The sequence below is a fragment of the Gambusia affinis genome, linkage group LG05, assembly GCF_019740435.1.
Source record: "Gambusia affinis linkage group LG05, SWU_Gaff_1.0, whole genome shotgun sequence".
NCBI classification, from domain to species: Eukaryota; Metazoa; Chordata; class Actinopteri; order Cyprinodontiformes; family Poeciliidae; genus Gambusia; species Gambusia affinis.
The window spans coordinates 6,855,576-6,877,510 of record NC_057872.1 but is presented as its reverse complement, the minus strand read 5'-3'; the positions used below and the strand labels follow the sequence as shown (position 1 = coordinate 6,877,510).

At 39.2% G+C, this 21,935-nt stretch overlaps 1 protein-coding gene across 1 annotated transcript; it reads right to left on the bottom strand.

The window, feature by feature from the left end:
• Nucleotides 1-7,342: 7,342 nt before the first annotated feature.
• Nucleotides 7,343-21,352, bottom strand: zgc:91890 (solute carrier family 52, riboflavin transporter, member 3-B). Its single transcript, XM_044118223.1, has 4 exons — nt 21,234-21,352; nt 17,094-18,165; nt 16,861-16,984; nt 7,343-15,673 (listed from the first exon to the last, which is right to left on the bottom strand). Exons 2-4 carry the CDS (start codon nt 18,125-18,127, stop codon nt 15,461-15,463), a joined length of 1,371 nt encoding a protein of 456 aa, XP_043974158.1. The 5' UTR covers nt 18,128-18,165; nt 21,234-21,352; the 3' UTR covers nt 7,343-15,460.
• Between the last annotated feature and the right edge of the window lie 583 nt (nt 21,353-21,935).

The following is a 21,935-nucleotide window of genomic DNA, read 5'->3' as shown; positions in this document are numbered from 1 at the left end:
CGTGCCTTTACGTTTTTCGAACGCAACGTTTCTCCGTCTTCCAGCCCTCGTCCCAGATCACGTCGCACCGATGCAAAGACAATCAGAGAATACGAAGTGCAAAACTTTAACGACAAAAGTTCCCAATTAGCAGGAGCTTATAAGTAGGAGTTGGCCATTTTCGAGCAACGAGTTAGCTGAACAACGGTATGCTTACCTGCTGAAATTAGAAGACTTCTTGCACTGCAGGCGTGCCTGTAAATAGACAAAGGGTTATTGTTTGTTTTTATTTTGCTAAGTGAACCACAGGCTCAGTTCTGTTCATGGTTTTGGAGAGGAGTTGGATGGACTGTTACTTATTTTAGAAGGTGGCAATAATTGATCTTTGTCAACCAAAGGATTTTATCTTTGGTGAAGTTATTGTCCAAATTCTTTTTTTTTTTTCTGTGTGATTCTCTTACATCAAATATTATGCACTTTACAGCAGACTTTCTTTCCTTCAGACCAAATATTGTCGAGTGATTCCCTCTGTGTCACATATCAACTCTCGTCTGTAGCCTCCCCTCCCCCCTTCATGTTATCCGTCTTAAGGCGCATGCACTCCATAATGTTGCTGGGATTCATTTATCTGATCGTAGCTTCCAGAATAGCTTTCCCTACACATTTGTGGACATACTCTGTATTAGCATGACTAAACTGTAAGGATAAGGTTTCTATTTTGTGCCTTACGCTCTTCCATGACTTCGAAAAAAACAAACAAACAAAAAAAAAAAAGGTTGCATCTGTGTAAAGCTCCCCTCTAAAGGCACAAGGTGAAACGTTTCTCTTTAATATGACATATTTATGAAAGGAAAAATGGAATTTGTTTTAAGCGATTTTAATTAATATGTTCTCTAAAAATTAATAAATAAATCACACAATGGTGACCAAAAGGTCTCTGGCTCTGGTGTCTTTGATACTTCGGCAAGTAGGTAGTCATATATTGTGGGACGTGTTGCAAAAAAAAATAATAATAAAAAATGTCTTCCGCGCCAACTTCTTATATACCTGTGACCCAAGTTGGATCACAGATATACTGGTTTTGGTTTTCAATCCAAAAACAATGGGTCAAGGTAAACACTGTTTGGCGTGAACGAGTGATCCACCAAATATTGCTGCGTATTGAATTACGCAGCAATTTTTGGGTTCAATTAAATCTTTTCTTAACGACATTCAGCCATTTAGCAAGTTCCTTGTCTGGAGAAAGTGAGACTGACGAATGTGTGTGAAAGTACAAGGACAGGCATCTACTGTATGGCGCAGGAGAAATACAGGTGGGAGAGGAGATTGATGCCCCCTTTTCCTTTAAATGGATTCTTCTGTAAACAGAGTGAAATATGTGGAACCTATCAGGAAATAATTACAAGAGTCAGTATGACTTGATTTAAATGGACGGACGGCTTATGCCCCTTATGGTACTGCAACAAAATCTTAAATAGAACATTTAAAAGACTTTAATAATTACAACTTTAACTACATGATTCAGTTGTTCCAACTAAAACACAAAATTATGTCAAAAACAAAACAAGGCACAGTCATACCAATCTAGTTGTGAATTTGCACTCGTCTCATTTCCCCGTTTCACCTCTAGCTTCTCCACATTAGACATGGACAAGCTATAAAACCCACTTATTTCCTATTGCAAGGCGACTACTCTATAAGGATTTTAATTGTAAATTCAGCAATTAAAAGGCTAACAAACCAGTTCTTTTAAAACTGGTTACCACAACCCAGTAGCATGAAGATTATTGCGCATCATAATTTTATCATCTTATTACAACCTGTGTAAGACGTTAATTGGAACCCGTTTGGTCAGTACAGCAAGCTAACTAGCTAGCTAGTTTGTTTGTTAAGAATGGTCAGGCTCGCAATAGCTTCTCTAACACGCCATGTGAAATAAACTTTTATTGGCTATTCAAAGAGAGCCCAATATTATATGAATTTATTTCGTTATATCTTTCTGGCCTTAAAACAATATTTGGTTCATAGCTTCGTACGGACATTTGCCTCCGCTACCTTCACTGCGCCTCCATAACAGGCTTGCTTGTTTTGCGGTGAGTATCTCTACCAGGCGGTGGCTGCGGACGAAACGGCTCCTCGCGGTGGGAGCTGCCATGCTCCTGTGTAGCACCTGCCAGTCTTACAGCCTTTTTCCATCCAGCAAAGTTATGAGGCTCCCATGGCGACAGAGGGCAGGCCTAGGCAGTACGTCTGTACATGATCGCGGCGTTCCCCAAAATAGACCCACTATTTACAAACGCGGACACGCCCCTTTTTCCTGGCACACGGTCCTTGTTTTTTTTTTTCCCTTTCCTCACCTTAGGCTGCCTATCACAGGGTCACCACTGGTGAAGAGGAAATGGCTGAGGGCGACGGTTTCCCCCCCATCAAACGGCAGCCGACAAGAAAAGGATCCATGATTTCAGCTGATTACAGAATAGTTCACAGTTTATTTGGGAAGTTCTAAAAATACAACTTGTGGATTCTGAGCATTTTAATATTTGATCTAAATAAACTTTACACATTCTAAAGTAGACTACCTATATGAGACTTTTCTCAAACACACTTTATCATCACTCCCCCCCTTATTTTAAATTACTTATTCTTAGCATTTTAAAAAAATGACTCTTCATCCCTTTTTCTGAGACAGCACTATAAACTATTTTTGAGAGAAACATTCAATGATTTTTGATTGAATGTTTGATTGATTGATTGTGAAGCCAAATTTCATCTACTTAAAAAAAGTTATTTAGGTCTGAATGTTTTTGGATCTCTTGGTTCATGCGTTGAAAATTCATCTCAGGAAAACAGCCAACAACAAGCACTTACAAACACTTCTTATCTGAAGTTTGAAGTCTTCAGTACCTCGCTTACTCATGATCATTATTTCCTCTAAATAACCAAGTTTACATTTAGTTCTTGAGAAGAGGTCCACAATGAAACAACCCAGTTTGGGTAACTTTGTTTACTCAGTCTGGGCTTGAGATATGGATTGATCCAGCCCTGACATAATTTGACACAATAGGTTTGGGTTAGTTTTTCCAACATTAACATGGTTTAAAGTTTCTAATGTTTAATAAAACAGCTATCAAACAGGGGGCTGAAAGGACTACAAAAAAATCTGGATTACTAAAGAAGTAATATTTGGGATTATATATATATATACATTTTATCTTAGACCAATTCTGCATATATTAGCCAAATTGGATGAATTCACCAGGCTTGGTTCTGACACAGCTATGTATGTTCTTTTGAACATACATATTGGGTATTCAGTGGGTTTTTGGGTATTCAGTGGGTTTTTGGGAAATGAGACATCATGAGGTCCTGATCAACCAATCAGAAGAGAACTTGAGAAAATGCACTGCCATAAATAAGTAAAACTAACTTTTGTGTTTTTTGACCCAAATTGTAAACAAGCTATCCATTAAAATAAAAATTATGGAGCAGCATTGGGGCCAAAATTAAGACTATAGCAGCCATCGGTGGCTACTTTCTTCCACCAGTAGAAAGTAGGAAAGTAGCCAGTAGATGGCTCCAAAGTCATTCACTGATCTGATTAATGATTGATAGGATTGATAGGAAATAGATAGCATGTCCATGCTATCTATTAGCATGGACATGCTAAGAGATAGCATGTCTACGCAGGTCTTCTGCTTTAGACACTTTTTTTTTCTTTTTTTTTATCTAAAAGAAATCGTTAAGAAAAATGTTTGACATAAAACTGAATACTCTCATATTTTCCAGTGTTTTTCCCATTTTCCCAGTTACTGGCGCTGGCCTGTTATTATTCAACTAAGGAATAGATGTGAAAAGGAAATAACCACTAGTAGTATCAATTTTATTTCCTTATATTATGCTATATATATATATATATATATATATATATATATATATTAAAAAAAACTTCCAGGAAGAAACTATTTTCATATATATATATATATATATATATATATATATATATATATATATATATAAAGAGAAAAGCTCACTGTAAAGACTCAACTGATTAATTAACTGGTAAAGTTAATAAAGTTATCAAAACTGTGATCAGGGAAGACTTATAAAACACAAAACGGATTCACATTTTGCAAAAGCAGGACATCATCTACAAAAGGATAAGGCTGTTGCTGCTAAACATTTAATCATTTACAGTGAACCCTTGTTTTTCGCGGGGGTTGCGTTCCAAAAAGAACCCCGTGAAGTAGTTAGCTATATTTTTTACAATTATTATACAGCATAATTAAATACTCTACACTGAAATCAAAGAACAAAACCTGTAGTTTTTTTTTTTTTAAAAAAAGACAAATAACGCTTTCTTACAAATAACTACAGTAAAATAATCATTTTAATCATCAATACAAAGTATACGAGTAGGACAAATTGTGACTGGTGTATTTCACTGTGCCTGACTGTGATGCTGCATCCTGACTTCACTTTATAGTATCTTTTTCTTCTGCAGCCTGTGTTGCAGGTGTGTTTTTTTTTGAAAGAACATGGGTATCTGTAGTTGTTGTTGCTCTTTGCCAAGCTGCATTAAGTATATTTAAATTATTGGCACACAGGTAGAGAAGAAGCACGGAGACTGTTTAGCCAATCAGGACGCAGAATACAATGCACTGTGAAAAAAACAACTGGACAAGAAAAATCCACGAAGCAGTGAAGCCGTGAAAGGTGAACCGCCTTATAGCAAGAGGTCACTGTACATCTTCAAGAGACTTATTAAAAAAGATGGAGGGAAAAGGTCAAATTGAAGGCGTTTTGTTCACTACATAACCAACAAACACCAACCTTTCTCCATTTTATAGCTACAATTTTTTCAATAGGTTCAGTGAAGACTCTTAACCAACAAACTGGGGCACAATGTTGACCAGATACTTGGCTAAAACTATTCAACCTTCATCGTAATGCCAAAAACCAGGCATTTGGGATTATTTATGCAAGACTTGCACTTTATACCTTTTCTTAAAAAAAAAAAAACATTATTCCCTGCTAATCATATAAACAGCTGCAGCTACAGCTTATCTTTGATAAGAATATCATACAAAGGCAAAAAAAGAAAAAAAAAAAAAAAAGAAATCCCAAATTGTAACTACAGTACTGCAGAGTGTGGCTTGAGGTCCACACGTACAAACCCACCTGGCAGAGGGCATGACTTAAAAGTTTCACTGTGCAGATTTATAGAGTCTTTACTGCCTCACTTCCTCTATTGTATTCCCACAGAGGACTTGATGTGGGCTTGTATAAAGGCAGCGGGTAAGGTACAGCACTGTAGCCGCTGCCCTCGCCTCTGATCGGCCATCTGCAGCCAGTAAATTCAGTATGGGTCTGTTATGAAGGGCATGTCGAGAAAACTCATAGTGGTGTTGGTTTTTTTTGTTTTTGTTTAAAGAGACCTTTTAAGAGATAATTGCTTGACCATACTGGAGAACCTGTGATAGTTCTGCCCCATAAGCCGATGCCGCATTTGATCTATGTGGGTCCCTCGCGCCGGGTTTTGTGATTTCTTTATTCTACAGAAACATATGTTAGACGGCCATAATCAGACCTTCTTATCAGCTTACCTTTGAGAAGTAGATGAGGACCATGTGTGTTGGGAGACTGCGCGTATGCGTCCGAGCACGTGTTTACATATGTTTCTTTAATCTGTTTAGGGCGGAGGATGGCGTAGCTGCGCAGGTGTGCGCGCGCGCCACTTTTATTGGGCCAATTCTCGCGCGACACGTTGAGCCGACGACATGCTGACACGGTCACGTCGTTGCACACACTGACAGAAAAATAACTTCTTTTTTTGAAGTAGACAGTTTAAGAGACAAATCAGAAACGGCAACCAGATGGGCCGCGGAAAATGTTGTGCTGACTTTTATTTCTCATCTGCAATCATTCAGCTTGAATCACTTTTTTTTTGTCCGCGTGTGATGCAGGAAAATAATAAGCAAAGATTTATATGCGACACAGATTGGACAGATGTACAGTCTACATTGACAACATATACAGCACTTTGCAAAAAAAATAAAAAATACTTAATACTCCTTTAACTTAGCAAACTTCTGTGTATTTTATTGGGTTATTTGAGAGATAAAATAAAAATAACTCACCACACAATTCTAAAGTAGAAGGACAGGAATAAATGCTGTAGTACTCAATTAGATTTTAGTAAGTTAAATCTGAAATTTGTGGCTTAAATTTGTGTTTAGATTCCCATGGGTTAATAGCTCGCCTCTTCGGCTCATCTCGAGTTACCATGGGCCTTTTCGCTGCTTGTGAGATTCATGCTTGCCTGTCAGCTCAGCTTTACGGCAATATCTTGTTTTTTGCAGACATGTCGTACTCTATCCGCTTTTAAATGATGGTTTGAAGAATCCTCCAAGAGACGCTTAAAGGTTGGGATTTTGGTTTTACAGCCTGATTTTGAGTCACGCTTTAGAATGCAAAAATAGCTCACTTTTTTTGCGAGAAGTTTTGAAGACGTAGAACTCCTCAAAATACGATTAAGTTCGTGGTTACGATAGCAGGCGGAGTATGTGGAAAAAGATGTGAATGCTTGCGCAAATTAACCTTAAAATTTTCAAGTTGATTTCCACAGGCTTCGTTTTTTTATAGGGTTTGAAGTAAATAAAAAAAAAACGCATCTAAAGGAGTCAGTTTCCCTCCATTTGTTTGCTGTAAATGTTTGGGCACATATATATGCAGAATGTTTATGTTGAAGGTAGCATGCATTAGGAATGCTCCTAATGGGCTGCGGCAGTAAAAGCTCTTGCTAGTCAAGAGTTCAGGCAGGTGCAGACTCTTACAGTAGATAAAGGAGCCTGGCACTGGAGATGAGTTCACGACAATCACTGTGAGGCTTTTAGACGCCTTCTCTGAGCTCAATCTTCATTTCCCCTGACACTGATTTTACAATAAGGATCCGGAGAAAAGGGGAATGTCCATCTATTCATTTTAATGATCCCTCATTATTGACTGCTGGCAGGGAGGGGGCGGGCAAAAGGTAATGATTCTTTGTCTTTGCTAGCCAATCGCCCCTTTTAAAGGGATGAGTCTCTAAATAAGGCCACTAATGGATGCCCAGCGTGACCTAAGGATGACCCCATAGCCAACCCCTGAGTGCAGCCTTCCAGAAATGAAAGAGGGTTTTTTTCACTTCTTTTTTTAATTTTTTACCTGCTGGGTGTTTGTTCAAATGGTAAGCATAAACATTTTAACCACAAAACCTGCTTGGTCTGCTTATATTCATTGTGAGGAAAAGCAAACATGGCTCCTTGCCTACTGTCTACATTGCCTACTTTTGTTTGACTAATAATAATAATACAAAAAAATTCAATTCAGTTCAACACAATTTATTAATATAGTGTCAATTCACAGCATTGTCATCTTAAGGCATGTCACAAAAAATGTCAATTTCAATCCAATCATACATACAGTCCAATTGATCAAAGTCATTAAATTAAATATTATTCAAGTTGGTAAAAAAAATTAAAAAAGCAAGACGAACCCTCTAGCAGAACGTGGCTCAGTGTGAATCTGCTTCACCTGGCTGGAGCGTCTAAGATCACAGATACACACAAATTAAAGCACTGGAAAGCACTGATCCAGACAAGCTTTCTATGTTAGAGAAAGTAAGAAGTTAGTGGCAGTAGTAGCTCATTTAGTGGATTTGTCCACAGATCATCTCTGAGACGGTTTTTAAGGCTTATATGATAAAAGAGGCACATAAAGTCAGTCGCAACAAAAGCTCAGAGTCAGGAAAAAAAAAACCGCTAAAAGGACAGGGCCAAGAGCAGATTGTTATAAGTTGTTGCCAGGGGTAGCTTAGTCTTTGCCCCGCTCGAGGAAAGCGAGACAGATAAGCAGATCAAATGTAGCTTCTATGATGTGGAAAAAGAGAGAACAAAAAGGTAGAAGTTGAAATAACCGCAAATAATCCAGAACTGGAGAAAGGGTGAAGAATGTCGTGGAGCAAAAAGTGGTCAAGATGCCCTCCAGCTGCCTAAGTCTAAGCAGCATAACTACATAGACAGCTCTTGCTAAACTTAGCCACTCTAACTATGAGCTTAATGAAAAAAGAAAGTTTTAAGCCTAGTTTTAAATGCCACTGATAGCTGTATGAGGGAATAGAACACGAGGGCCTTATGAAAATGACTAAATGCACAATAAAATTATGAAGTGGTTTTATTGTTGATCATTTTCTAAATTAATATTCCCTAGTAGTGGCTTACTAGTCTTAGAACTTTCGTTTACTAACATGACGCGTTGGTAAGGCACTTTATGCTGGAATCTGAAGCTGCTTTTATGAAAATATAACGATTGAGATAAATTAGCCAAAACCAAACATCGTACTAGCTGTGAGTCAATGCCAATGTGCTACATCTAAGTTCTTCCACTTCACCCGTAATCAATAACTACATCACTGGAACATTTTGACTGAAACAAACATCAAACCTTTTTGGAATGGCAGTACAAGCCCTGACCCTGGCACTACTAAAAGTTTCTGGACCATGATTCAAAGCCAGGTCGATGCCAAGGAATCCGCTAATGGAAATTACATCTGCAATCTCTGCAAAGAAATGGCAAAAATCCAGCCAAAAACCAATCCAGGGGCTTGTTGACGGTTGAAGAAGTGGTTATTGTGTAATTTACTAAAAAATATTACCATCTTCTTATTAGTTGGTGTATAAAGGTCCAGTCAGTTCTGGTTTTAACAATGCATGTCCAGAAAGTTGTATTCTCACAGTAACTCCATCCTGGAAAACAATAGCTCAAATAAATAATAAAAAGCAAAACAATTTATTAAATTTTTACACATCATGAAAATGTCAACTGTAAACTCTCCAACCTCTATTTTAAGCACACTCTATTGGTACCAGGTTTGCCTTCAAAACTCCCTGAATTCTTTGTCTCGTTTTAGCTGTCTGCACAATCACTGGGTTGAAGTCCATTGACTTCAGACACTGGCGTGCTTAAGAAATGTGCTTGAGATGATTTGACCATCTTAACATGGAGGGCAGGTAAACCATGGTCAACAATAGTCAGATAAACTATTGTCAACAATAGTCAGGTAGGCTGTAGCTCAAACCCCCAAAGTTAGCCAAGGCAGTATCCTGAAACAATTTCACCGTGACTAAAACCAGGCCGAAGCGCTGATAAAAGGAAGGATGGTTCCATGCCTTCATGGTTTTAATCCTAAATTTTGGCATTTTACATAGATAGTTTTAGATGTACTGAAGGGCTATACAGTGGATCATTTGGTAGGACTGTTGTCTTGTAGCAAAAAGCTTCTGTGTTGGAAATCCTGGAGGGTTGTCTCTGGGTACTCCGGCTTCCTCCTGCAGTGTAAAACCATAATTGTTCTACAAGTTATCCTGAGGTGTGAGTGTCTATGTGTTCACCTGTGACAGACAGGTGGTCTGTCCAGAAGGTACCCTCACTGTCGCCCAGTGACCACTGGAGATAGACACCAGCTTGCTCGTGGCAAGGACAAGTGGGTATGAATATATGGATAGTTGCTAATGAAAGTTTATTTGAGTTACTGTTGCCTTTCCATCTTATTGAACCAGTCTTGGCATTCTCCTTTAATGCTTCAGACATGCATTTTCTTCCACTCAACTGATATTCACCGGATATTTTTTCTCTTCCTAACCTTTTGCTATAAACACAAAATACAGCTATGCATTAAAGGTTTCTGAAGTAGTCACCAGCCAGTCTAGGTACCAACAAACATGGCATTTTCAAAATTCCTTAAATGCCCTGGCCTCACCGTTCAGTATCCAGGGAGTCAACTTCATCATGTCAATATGCCTTAATGCACTCGGTTACCAAGTGATTGGCTGATACACAATTTGCATTTTGTTTAAACTCATTGAATCCTGTACAAGACTGCAGAGGCCTGGAATGTCTCCCAGCAATCATTGGCTGATACATCTCTGAGCAATTCCGTCACAGTACCTGTTGATTGTAGCTTAACCATTAAACGGATTTATCAATAGTCAATGCTCAACAATATGATACCATATCAACATTCATGACTGTAGCACATGTTTTCTAATGTCAATGAGCTGCATTTAAATAATATTCTACTGATATTGAATGTGTGTGTGGAAGTGCAACTCAGCCAGTCTGTGCTGTCATCAGCCTGTCAAAGTAATGAACACTGCTGTACTTTAGCATCCAACAGCTTTTCAAGGCATACTTCACGCCATTGAAGTCATACACTCAGGTATTAGTTGTTCTGGCTGGATTGTCTTATGTATGATGGGTGGATGTAGGGGAGAGAGGGGGTGAGTCATTAGGAGAATTCATCTACAAGGCTCCCTGAATAATACTATGCAAAACTGACCACAAGACAACCCTATCATTCTCAAAGATCACCTGTCTCCTACACTGTACAGTATATGAATGTTTTATCATAAAAGCTTTTCTTTTTTGCTAAGTGCCTCCTTGAGTGTTTGCTTTTAACTTTTGATTACTTTATGTCTTGTTGCTAAGAAGAAAAAAAAAGGGCCCAGTCCATTTGAATATAATGGACTTAACGGGAAAAGTAATCTCTTTTGCTTAACTGACAGGGTCCATAACCAATGTGGAATCAGACACAAAGAGCAAGAAAGCTTAGATGATGTGGCAGAAATGATTACTGAAGTCTCAGACTTGAACAGCAGCTGTCTTCAGTCACAAACATGAAGATTTCATTCTTGACCTAGACTCACTTACAGCCAATGAGGCTATGGCCGTTAGGCTATAGCAAGACTTACAGAGTAAGTCTTGCTATAGCCTCAAGACTTGATGGTCTTAAGAACCATTTTCAATCTTGGGTAATGAGAGTTTGAACAAGTCAGTGTGTGAGCTACAAACCACAGTTCTAATACTTCACAAGCATTTTTTTCAGTGAAAAGTGCGCTCGATTTATTAGGCAGTTAGCCAGTGAACCAGAGATTTTGAGGTATTAATGATTTACAACAATCTGATAAGGATACTTGTAGCTTTATATCATTGACCAAAAATATCTCTTACAAAAATGAGCACTGTATTACATGACTTTGGGGAATTTTAGAAGAATATCTACCTACTTTACCTCGTATTTTTTTCATTGTTAAGCCTCTATGTTTCTTTTTTGTGGGTACATTGAGGTTCACACCAGCTTCTGGTTCTGCTGGAACTTTCTTAATGTTAAAGGGGGATTTTCCTTTCTGCTGTTGCTACATGCGTGCTCAATATGAGGGATTACTGAAAAGTCAACAACACAGTGCAAGTCATTGTCTACTGTAGCTAGATGCTCATCTATGAGGAGTGAATGCTGCAAGTCAATAACTTCATGCAGTCTGCTTGATTTCCCTAAACAGAAAACTAATTAATTTGATTAATAAACTGAACTTGACTGCATTGTTTGATAATGAGTATCAATTGGAATGCATGCATGATTGGATAACATGTACTTTTTTTGTAAAATGCCTTGATATGATGTGTTGTGAATTGGGGCTGTATGAATAAACTGAATTGAATTAAATAAACAGAACTGAATCGAATTCCTCCACTAAGATTTAGAGACTTACACTGGACTTGGACCCTCACAGACTTGAGACTCAACTTGTACTTGCGTCTTACCCACTTGAGACTTGGGTTGGACTAGACACTTACTGGCTCGAGACATGAATTTGACCTGACCGTCAAAAAAGCCTTTGAATTTGCTTGGTTTTGCTTTTCTAAAAGCTGAGAATTGACAGACTTAGTCCTCTAGAATTTGGAAGTCAACTTAGACTTTCTCTTTGTGCAAATATGTTAATATTTGAGCTGGCCATCGAAGACTTAAGACTTTACTTGAACTCATTCCTTGAATACTTCATATCTGACTTGGGATCATCCCCTCAAAACCTTTAGCCTCGACTTTAACTCGTCCGTCAAACACTTGACTTGGGAAAAAAAAAGATCTTAAGAAGCCTTTCTTAAACTAAACATTGTTCTTCAAGCTGTCATGAGTCAAGCCAGTGGAGAGTAACAGGAAAAAGTAGGCATTACTCAATCAAAGAAAAAGACCAGAATGGCAAGCTTTCTATGACATCCATATGTTTTCGTTTGTAAGAAAATATTTGATGTCATGCAGTTCAGTGTAAAAAGACTCATTTAGTACCATTAAAATCAATGTAGTTGAAAATCTTTCTGTTTCATGTGGTGGATCAGATCTTATTTGGCTTTTTTACACATGATAGCTGACTTTCTTTTTATGAGGCCTTGAGTCATTTAGTAGACAAAAAAAAAGAAACTGTTTTTCTCTCTTTTGGTCCAGACGTTGAGATTTCCAGCAATAACCCCCCTCTTCCACCCACTCCTCCTCCTCCTCCTCCTCCTCTTACTCCACGAGGTTTTACCAGACGTCGCGTTGGAAGAGGGGAATGGTCGATTGCATAACAGCAGGCGAGACTTGATCGTTCTTGGCCTTCTCGCAAAATTCAATCATTCCCCGCATTCTCCAATCCCATGACGGCCCATTAAAGAGCAGCACGGGCTAGGATTTCCCCCCCATGTGTTTTAAATTCAAATTACGGTCGCAAAGTCTGCCATATGCTTGAATAGAGGAAGACAAGGAGCTCGGCGGAAAAGGAGATGTCATACTAGCTGCAAGAGAGGCCAAGCCAAAAAGATAAGGAGAAACCGCACGGCTATTTTTCTCCCTCCGTCTCGCAGAAGTGACCCAAATCGATGAGGGTTTCAAAATAAGCAGACTCCATCTTTCTAAATCTCATTAAAAAGACTTCAAGAGTTCTTTTTGTTTTTTAAAACCCTGTCTCGATTTTCAGGCCTTTCAAACTGACATGCTACTTTCTCACAGGGCACACCATAAGCCTCGAAAACCACAGGTGGTGATAAAAAGAATAAGTCAAGAATGAGACACCAGGAGATGATGACCCCAGATGTTGTCTGTGGAGCTACTGGGATCTGAATCAGTTGCTGACTGACCACGAGATTCTCATTCCCATTTACCTCCACGGGCTGCTAAGAGACACAGACACGTAAACGGGGTAAGATACGTTCTGATTTAGTGTGCGGAGGATATGATGCACACACTGCTCTGGTGACCGAGGCTAACACCTCAGAGGAACACGTCACGCTGTAGCTATAAATAAAGCTGAGCTGTTTCTACAAATCTTTGGAAAACCCCCAAATAAGAGCAGGAATAAAAGGGCACATTGTAAATATAGATTCATTACCTAAGCCTGATTTGTGAGTGACACTTATGATCAGGGCTCATGAGTCAAGATATATTATCTCTATATTATCTTGAAAAAAAAAAAAAGTGGAAAAAAATTGTAGCTATTATTACACCTCAAGTCAAATCATTGCGGCTACACATCAGCTTCAATCATAAGACAAGATTGCTGAGTTGGCCTCAGAAATTGGTGACGAATATAACTTAACAGTAACATAAATCACACAGTGACACCTGCTGGTATATTTAGAGATGTGCAGGTCTCAAAAAAAGTAAACTTTTCCTGATTTTCCATGCTAACACCATGAATCTCTATGTCCTTCACAAGGCTAAAACAATGTTAGCTCTATGATAGGTAAATTTCATAAATGAAAGATGTTTTTGCATCTTAAAAATGTAAAACCATATCACACATTCAACAGTTGTGAAAACCAGCAACAGAGATCACATTTTGTCAAGTGCCATTGTTGAAATGATCATTACACAAACATGTTGATGAATGTTCCAGTCATGGTTCAAAAGCAACTCAAATCAGGTGGGTTTTTTTAACACCATCAGACTGTTGTTGGAAAATGTTGGTATATTCCACCAGCATTCTAGTTTGAACACTCCAGGAACCGAATATAATCAAAAATGTATTTAAAAACCATAACCCGACAAGGGAGGGTTTTGGTCATGACTTCGTCAGTTTACTGCAGATGGCAGCAAACCGCGGTGAGTTTAAGCTCACTGCAAGAAAAACATGGAAGTCTTTCGTTATTAGAGATGTTGACGAATGAGAATGACGCCAACAGTCTTTAAAAAAAAAATACAAAAATGACAAAAATTAACTTGGGTCTTGTGCCCCCTTGTGGCCACATCATATAAGGGAAACTAATAAACAGTCAGTGGTTTAAAACACTTCCAGGTAGACAAAATAACAAGGTTTTCTTTTGTTTCGGTACTGAAAACGTGTCACTAGACATTTAAAACGTTTCTAGCAAAGTGTTTTACTGTCTTTTACTTGATTGTGTTTAATTTCTTGACAAATTAGAAGAAGTATAACATCAATTTTTAACTTTGTCATGTCAAAAATAGGACTTTGTAATCTGGGTTAATTGTTGCATCTAAACATCTAACAAGGAAATAGTATTTTACGGTGCCTTGCAAAAGTGCTCTTATCCCTTGAACTGGTTTGTTAAAAATATGAATTATGTGTCAGACTGAGATTCTATATAAAAGCCCATCAAAAAGTAGAATACAGGTACAACTTTTGTACTAATCACAGAGCACTGTTGATTCATTATTTGAAACTGGAAAGATATTTAAACAGAAAACATATTTGTTTAGATATGGCCATATCCTAAAGGATCAGGTTGGACAAGGAAATCAGTCACTGGAGAAGCAGCCAAGAGGTCAGAGGTATCTTTGGAGGAGCTCCACTGCTCAACTTCATGTACCGTTCCTTTATTCTTATTTAAGTTTATATTTAATGTCTATACCTAATTGAAAAGCAAAGTCAAAGAAAGTCAAAGGAATTCGTTGACTTTGAAAACCAAAGTCAAGGAAGATCGGAAAATAAAGTCGATTCTGATCAGGCAGTGAGGACAGAATGTGAATAAAGATTCATAGAGGCAGCGACAAACTGTGACTTTTGAGCTTTTAAGATAAATCACTTTCCATAAAGATTATGACATATATGAGAGGAAAGAGAGAGGACTTATTCTTTGGCAATATGTCAACAGATTTTATTTTTTAAAGTAAAATAGCATCAACATCCCAGTAACATAAAATCAGTTTAGTCAAACAACTTTGTACTTTTTACACAAAATAACCAGCTTGATTCTTTCATCACCTAGCATCAAGGCACATTTTAAAGCTAAAAGTTTCACATATTCTTATAGAAATAGTGACAACACTATCACATCACACTAAAAGTTCAAGTAAAACAATCTTTCTACTGATGAGGAATTGCAAACATGTTTAAAAAATACTCAGCGAATTGGTCTTCTTTGGTCTGATGAGCACTGACCATGTGGCTGTAACTTGAGCAGTTTGTAACACTCACTCCATACTTCAATAAATAGAAATAAATCAACAGACATAAAAAGAGGAGTGGGAAAAGTCACCTGCAACCTGTCAGCTCTCCCAAAGCTAGATGGAATATGTCAAAACTCATGAGTGAACTGAGCTGAGTGCTACGAAATTAAGTGCAATCTACCCCAAAGGTCGTACATCGGTGTTTAACGCAAACGTGTTTATCGTCTACAACGGACACTTAGTGTTGCAGGGATCGCCGGAAGTGAAAAGTCCGTAGACGCTGACCTGCGGGAACATGGACACGGCGCCGAGCATGGAGCCCAGCTGCACTACAGCACCGCACCACACGAGGGCACTGTGCCCCTCGTCTCTCAGTATGACGCCAATGATGACCTTCACGTAAGAGAGGGAGAGGACGAACAGGATCCAGGCCAGCACCTGTGGCAGAGGGGAAGTCAATAATAAATCTGAAATTACATCAGACCTCAGTAGTGTAGAATTAAAGAAAAAGTTCAAGTTGTGGTTTAATATCTTGGTTGCATGAAATCGTTATCATTTCCCTTTTTCTATACAAGGCAGCCTGGAGTCAACTCTTCCTTTTAGTTTTTTTCATGTCACACAATCCTCTGTGACTTTGTAACATAAAGTAAATGAAACAAAACATCGGATTTATTTGAATCGAAGATAAAGCGTCGAGTTCAACCTTCGGAAAAGAGTAATGGTAAAGGAACATTGAGAAATTACTGAGTATGATCTTTGCAGTATTTTGGATAGATGAGCTGACATACATTTCACATTCTTTAGTAATAGCAGGAATCATACTTTTTAAAAAAAATTTAATTTGCTTTTGTAAAATGTGTTAAAATTGTGAAAAAAACGAAATTCTTAGAAGTACAGGAGAGGATTAGGATCACTGGAGAAAAACAATCTGCCTTTTATTTTCTAAAAAAAAAAAAAGAAAAAAAGATGAGAATTCTGGGATTAAAGTCAGAATTTCCTGCTTGTCTTCAGTAGCCCTCGTCATTTTCCATGCTTAATGCAGACACAGGATTTACGGTTTTCAGAAATATTAACTGCTCTCTCCGCCTCCTCGAAAAATGTGGTATGCATTTGTACTCACCAAATACAAATACATACCACAGCAGTTTTCTTACAGACTACAAGACAAATAGGATTAGAGCACATTTTTGCAAAAAGAAAAACATTGAGTGGGCCATTCTTGCACATGACAAGACTTTGATCTATGTCACTCTATTGTAGCTCGTGTTGAATATTTCAGGTCACCTTCTTCAAAATGTTTGTGTCCTTAGCTTTTGGCAAACCTTAAGCAGAACTTCTTATGGCTTTCTTATTACAATGGTTTTGTTTTTAATAACTTAACCCTTCTCTTCTTTGAACTATGTATCTGCTATGTTCTTTGCTCTTCATGATGTTGTTTGTTTACCGATGCTCTCTTACAAACCTCTGAGACCGGTAGGCGGGTTGTTATGGGTAGGTGTCAAAGTTCTAAGGTTAATCTGGTGAAAACAGATTCACGCCGATTCATACTCCGTATGTTAAATGTGGTTTTCGTCCGGAAGGTACTAAGCAGTTAAAAAGACGTAAGACTTAAAAACAGGTCTTACAATGACAACGGTTCCAGAGGTGTGGTGGACCAGTAGAGGACAGGGACTCATAGCTGCCATGGCCATGTTGTAGGCTCCAAAACCAGTCCCGAAAACCGTCAGAAACCCCATAAAGATGAGAGACCTGGAAAAAGTTCACAATGAAATTAAATTGAAAAAGTAAACAACATAACACATTCAATAGGAATATGGAAATATCTTGTCAGAGAATGTTGAATGTGTGTTTTTCTCACCTCACTGGTGCAAACATGGCAATGAAGCAGGCTACAGGGTTAGCAACAGCGCCCATGGTGGCAGCCAGATGGTAGGCTTTGTTCCCATAAGGCAGACAGGAGTACGTCTGGACGGAGGGCAAAACCGCGTTGGTCAGAGCGTTGACCCATGCGAGGACAGCAAAGATGAACATCACTTCCAAGTTGCTGTATGTCCCCTTTCCAAACGAACCCCTTGATTCTTTCCCTGCGGCCTCTCTAGGGCTGATCATTGGCTTCTGCTCCGGTGTTTGGGCATGCAGAGAGAAGCCTGGATCCCTCTTCTCCGTTTCCAGATCTGGACTAAAGTATCGGTCGCTCTTCCTCTCGCGAGCCACGGCCGGGTGAAGGTTCAGCAGGATGAAGGCAACCAGGCACACAACCATCATGGCGCTGAGAAAAACGAAGAAAACCTCGACGGAGAATTTAGCAGGCTGGTAGACGGATTGCAGCCCGCCGCCGCTCACCCAGCTGGAGTCGGGAGCCGACGAGTTTGCGGTTGAAGTGGTGTTTTCGCAGTGGGCTACCCCCACACCCTGAATCAACGCCACCATGGCGGGCACCAGCCCGCTGAGGCCCTCGCCCGCAAAGTACGTAGTGAGATACTCCGGACGCAGACGCATCATGAAAGGCAGGAAGGTGACGGACGATGTGCAGTCCACTACAGACAGCAGGAAGCTCAAAGCCAGCAGGGGTACGCTGCGCAGGGAGCCGGCTACCATCACCGTCTGCCTCCAGAAGAACGCCAGAAGGAAGGTGGCCACGATCCCCAAACCCACGATGGAGTAGATGACGGGCCGCTCGTCCAGCGCGCCTGGCCGGAAGCGGTGCATCAGAGTGATGAAGAGAGGACCTACGTTTGCCATCTGGATGAGGACGGTGAGGTAGGAGGGCAGCAGCCAGCCCTCGGGGGCCTTCTCTTGGACAACCAGGGGAAGCTCCACCCACATCCCATTGATGGCCACCCAGGAGCCCATGCCGAAAAGGCACGCCAGCACGTGGGTCAGCAGCGACATGACGGAGGCAGGACTGAGCAATAAAGATTGAGCGCAACCTGAAGGAAAACAACAACAGAAGAAAATTTTGTTTATGAAAGTTGAAGGAATTCCGTTTTAAAAATGGGACTTTTTAAAATGTCAAATTCTGCATTTTTGAAACGGTGGCCTCTCAATTTACAGTGGGAATTTATCACATGAAAAAAAAAAAGATGTTAGGACAAGTGTGCATAACCTTAAACTAATAAATTGTCAAAGCAACTTTGCATTCAGTCCTGTTTTGTAGCAATCCATCAGGCTGCCACACCTCAACAGTAATATTTACCCTTCCTAATGTTCTCCAAATCCAGATTTAGCCCTGAACTCTGACTAAGACATTCCAAACCTTTACTCTTCTTCTGTTGAAGTCAATCTTTTGGTGATATGGATGTGTGTATACCTGGACTCACTGGGATGGTAAAAATTTAAAAATTACCATGCCAGTGGTAATTTGACTGGTATTAGTACTGAATGGTATTTTAGTCTATTCGTAACCTAATCCACCTTGACAAACACCACTGTTTTTGGAGTGCAATGCTCCCACCACCTTGCTTTATTGTGGGATCTGGTTGGTTGGTTTTTTTTGCCAAAGGTTGTGCGAAGAGTGCTTCAACTAAAAATATTTGCAGAAAGTTGAGTGGAAGGAAAAAGTACAATAGAAAAAGAATTAAAGCAAAATAATTAAAACTGCAAAAAGTAACTGGGGTTATGTGTTGTAAGATTCTACATTTTATTAAAAGGCATTTTGGCAGCTGCCAAACTACTTGGTCAATTACTGCCACCTTGTGGTTTGACACATGTTACTACAATGCAGTAGTAGCCAAAAAATAGAATAGTATTTGTATAAACAATTTAAGAAGATTTTAAGATACGTTTTAGATTGAAATTTGAAACCAGTTCCCTTCCTCTATTCCCAACTCAGTCCAAAAGTAATGAAATGTTAGCATGAAAGTGCATGCTCTTCAAAATCTGCGTAATTGACCTTCTGAATGTCTTTCCCTACCTCTTCCTCCATCACTAGACCATCTGCTTTCTAACTATGGATGTGTGACCTTTCACACACTAACACACTGTCTGCTCCCACAGAAAGCACCAAGCTTTGGGGACACAAACACACACAATAGAGGGCAGTGGCATGTCATTCAAGGTATGTTACTTTCTTGTGTCAATAATAAACACAAAAACAGCGAATTTTCCAGAAAAAAAAATCATTAAATGACTGAAACTTTTTAGCTGTGTGGCTTTGAAAGCAATGTGCTAGTGAAAGAGGTTTACTCTATGGTAAAAGAAAACAGTTACGCTAATTTTTATTAGTCAAGATAATGATATTACACAATACTCTATGAACGGAAGCAGGCTTTACTTCCTGGACTTTTGGATTGAAATATTTTTTCTAAATTTACTATCCTTATACATTATCATCTCTTTAGACAGTGAATGGGCCAAATGGGGCCAGATGAAGACAGAGGCGTCACGCTTTAGTTAAAATACTCAAGACAATCCAATAACCTTCAACTTTTTGTTCCGTCAGGTAAATGTAATTAATAGGTAGCGAAACCCATTCCCTTACCTCGTTCAGAACATGAGTAACAGCTCCTATCAGAACTCCCTCCTCCTAAAAATCTTCACTCCACTAGTATCTGTTTTTTTTTCTTCTTACATTTGTTACCCGCATGTGTGTGCGCAGCCCCCCTCCCGCTCTCCTTCTCACCCCAACACACACTCGGACTCAGAAAAGCGTACAACTCAGCTTCCGTGTCTCTGCTGCGCTTGACTGCCGGGGAGGAGTGGCTAACCGCGCGCGCATGTGCTCTGCCACCATGACACTTGCGTCATCTCTGTCCGTTAGAGAGAGCTGTTTCGAAAGCAGGCAACCGTGTGTTTCCTGGAGCTCTATGATAGGAGGAAAGGCGGTGACGTAAGAAGCTCCTCCCTTCCAACTATTTCATGGTTTACTCGTCTGACTATGACCTGTTTTAAAAACAGTTCTAGCGAAACAGAAGAGCCAAACTTCAAAATTTGTAGTACTTCTTAGGCCTTTTCTCAAAAACAAACAAACAAACAAACAAAAAACACTTTATGACGTCTGTATATCAGCTGTTCCTTTGAGCCAAATAGGCTGTGTATTTGTACCTGAGTCTCATAATATCGATTAAAGTTGGTGGAGTTACTCCACTAGAATGACTAAACATGATAATCGGGTTTGGATTTCCTTCGAAATTCACCTTAAAACAGAAATGTTCCTAAGAATGCCTCCCCCACAACGCCCAGTCCTCCGCACCGCTCTTCTACCACAATAAAGTCAAAGGTGTACGATTTTAAACACAGTTTGATTTATTCAGACTGAAAACACTGCAGAAAAATGTTGCTAACAAAAATGTTAGGATACTCTTGTAAAATCAAGCCAAAGTTTCCTTTATCAATTCACACAGTCAAAAGCAATAAGTTATTCCAAGAATGCACATCTAGATGAGACACAGATCTATTTGGATAAGGTGGAATATGTGGTGCAAATCTGTGCACACTGTCAAGGTTTTAAGCCATGTTATAGATAAATAATTGGCTATAGAAGATGGATTTTAAGTCAAAATTTAATATGCAAGTAAGTATAAAAATATTGTATTTTTGAGTTATTTTGTTGGAATTTACCTTCACCAATGTAGGTGAAAATGCCTCTGAACTTATATATTCAACAGGAAAAAAATATCTTGAACTGGCAATCAGCTGGATGAAACCCCAGCACAACTAGTTTTTCCAAACAGAGTTTTGATCTATTTTATCTCTTTCAAATAGTTTCTATTTCACATGTTGTAAATGTATTTATTGTGTTGTTTTAGCAACACGTGGTTCTCTATTCTGCTTCCTTGACTTTAGCTTAATTTGATTGTACAGCACGTGAGTCGAACTTTCATGATTTTAAATGTGATTTATGAATAAATTAACATTCACTGCGGTTCTAAAATCACACATAGGTTGCAATAAGAAAAAAAAAATCTCAAAGAAAAATCTGCATTTTAAATTAGCTCACCACTAACTATCAGGGAATGCAATAAGAAAAATATTATTAATCAAAATAGACAGCACCTACCCGGCTGAGTGAATGTAGATATACTGTCGGTCTTAGTGAGGTTACACAACTCCTGCACCGCTGCGATGTTTAACACGGCTGTGTCCTTGTGATGTTGCTGTCTGTGAAGAATGCACACAGAGTTGTAGGTGTTGAACTGTGCTAGTCTAAATCTCTGTCATGTGACCACTGAAGGCTGAGGTTCATGAAGCTTGTTGCCAACGGAGGGAGGAATAAATGGAAAACGGCATGTGTGCAGAATAGTGAGTTTAGACACTGAATTATCAACGAAATCAACAAAAGGAAAAATAAATGGCTTGTTAGATTACTGAATGGATTTGATTTTACTTCAGCTTTGGGCTGTGTGACTGGGCAGCCAAGCAGAAGTCGACTCTGGTCGGCTTTCCGTGCCCTCTGAGTGGGTGTCATGGCGGGGTCACTCTGGCTTTTGTTCAACACACATTCCACCTCAAATGATTGACCCCTGTGGGTAATTTCACTGTATTTCATGTGATCAGTGCCCTGGCTCCCACCTTTGTGCTGGCTGGTACTCCATGTCCCCTTCCTGATGGGAAAACCACTGAATTCTTAGTTGAGCCGCGACTGCTGAAGGAAATTACACGTAATGCCAGAAACACTTTTTAATTACACTTCAATAACTATAGGAGTTAAAAACAACCTAAATTGGGTCAAGTTATTTATCCTGACCATGGTCTGACTTAG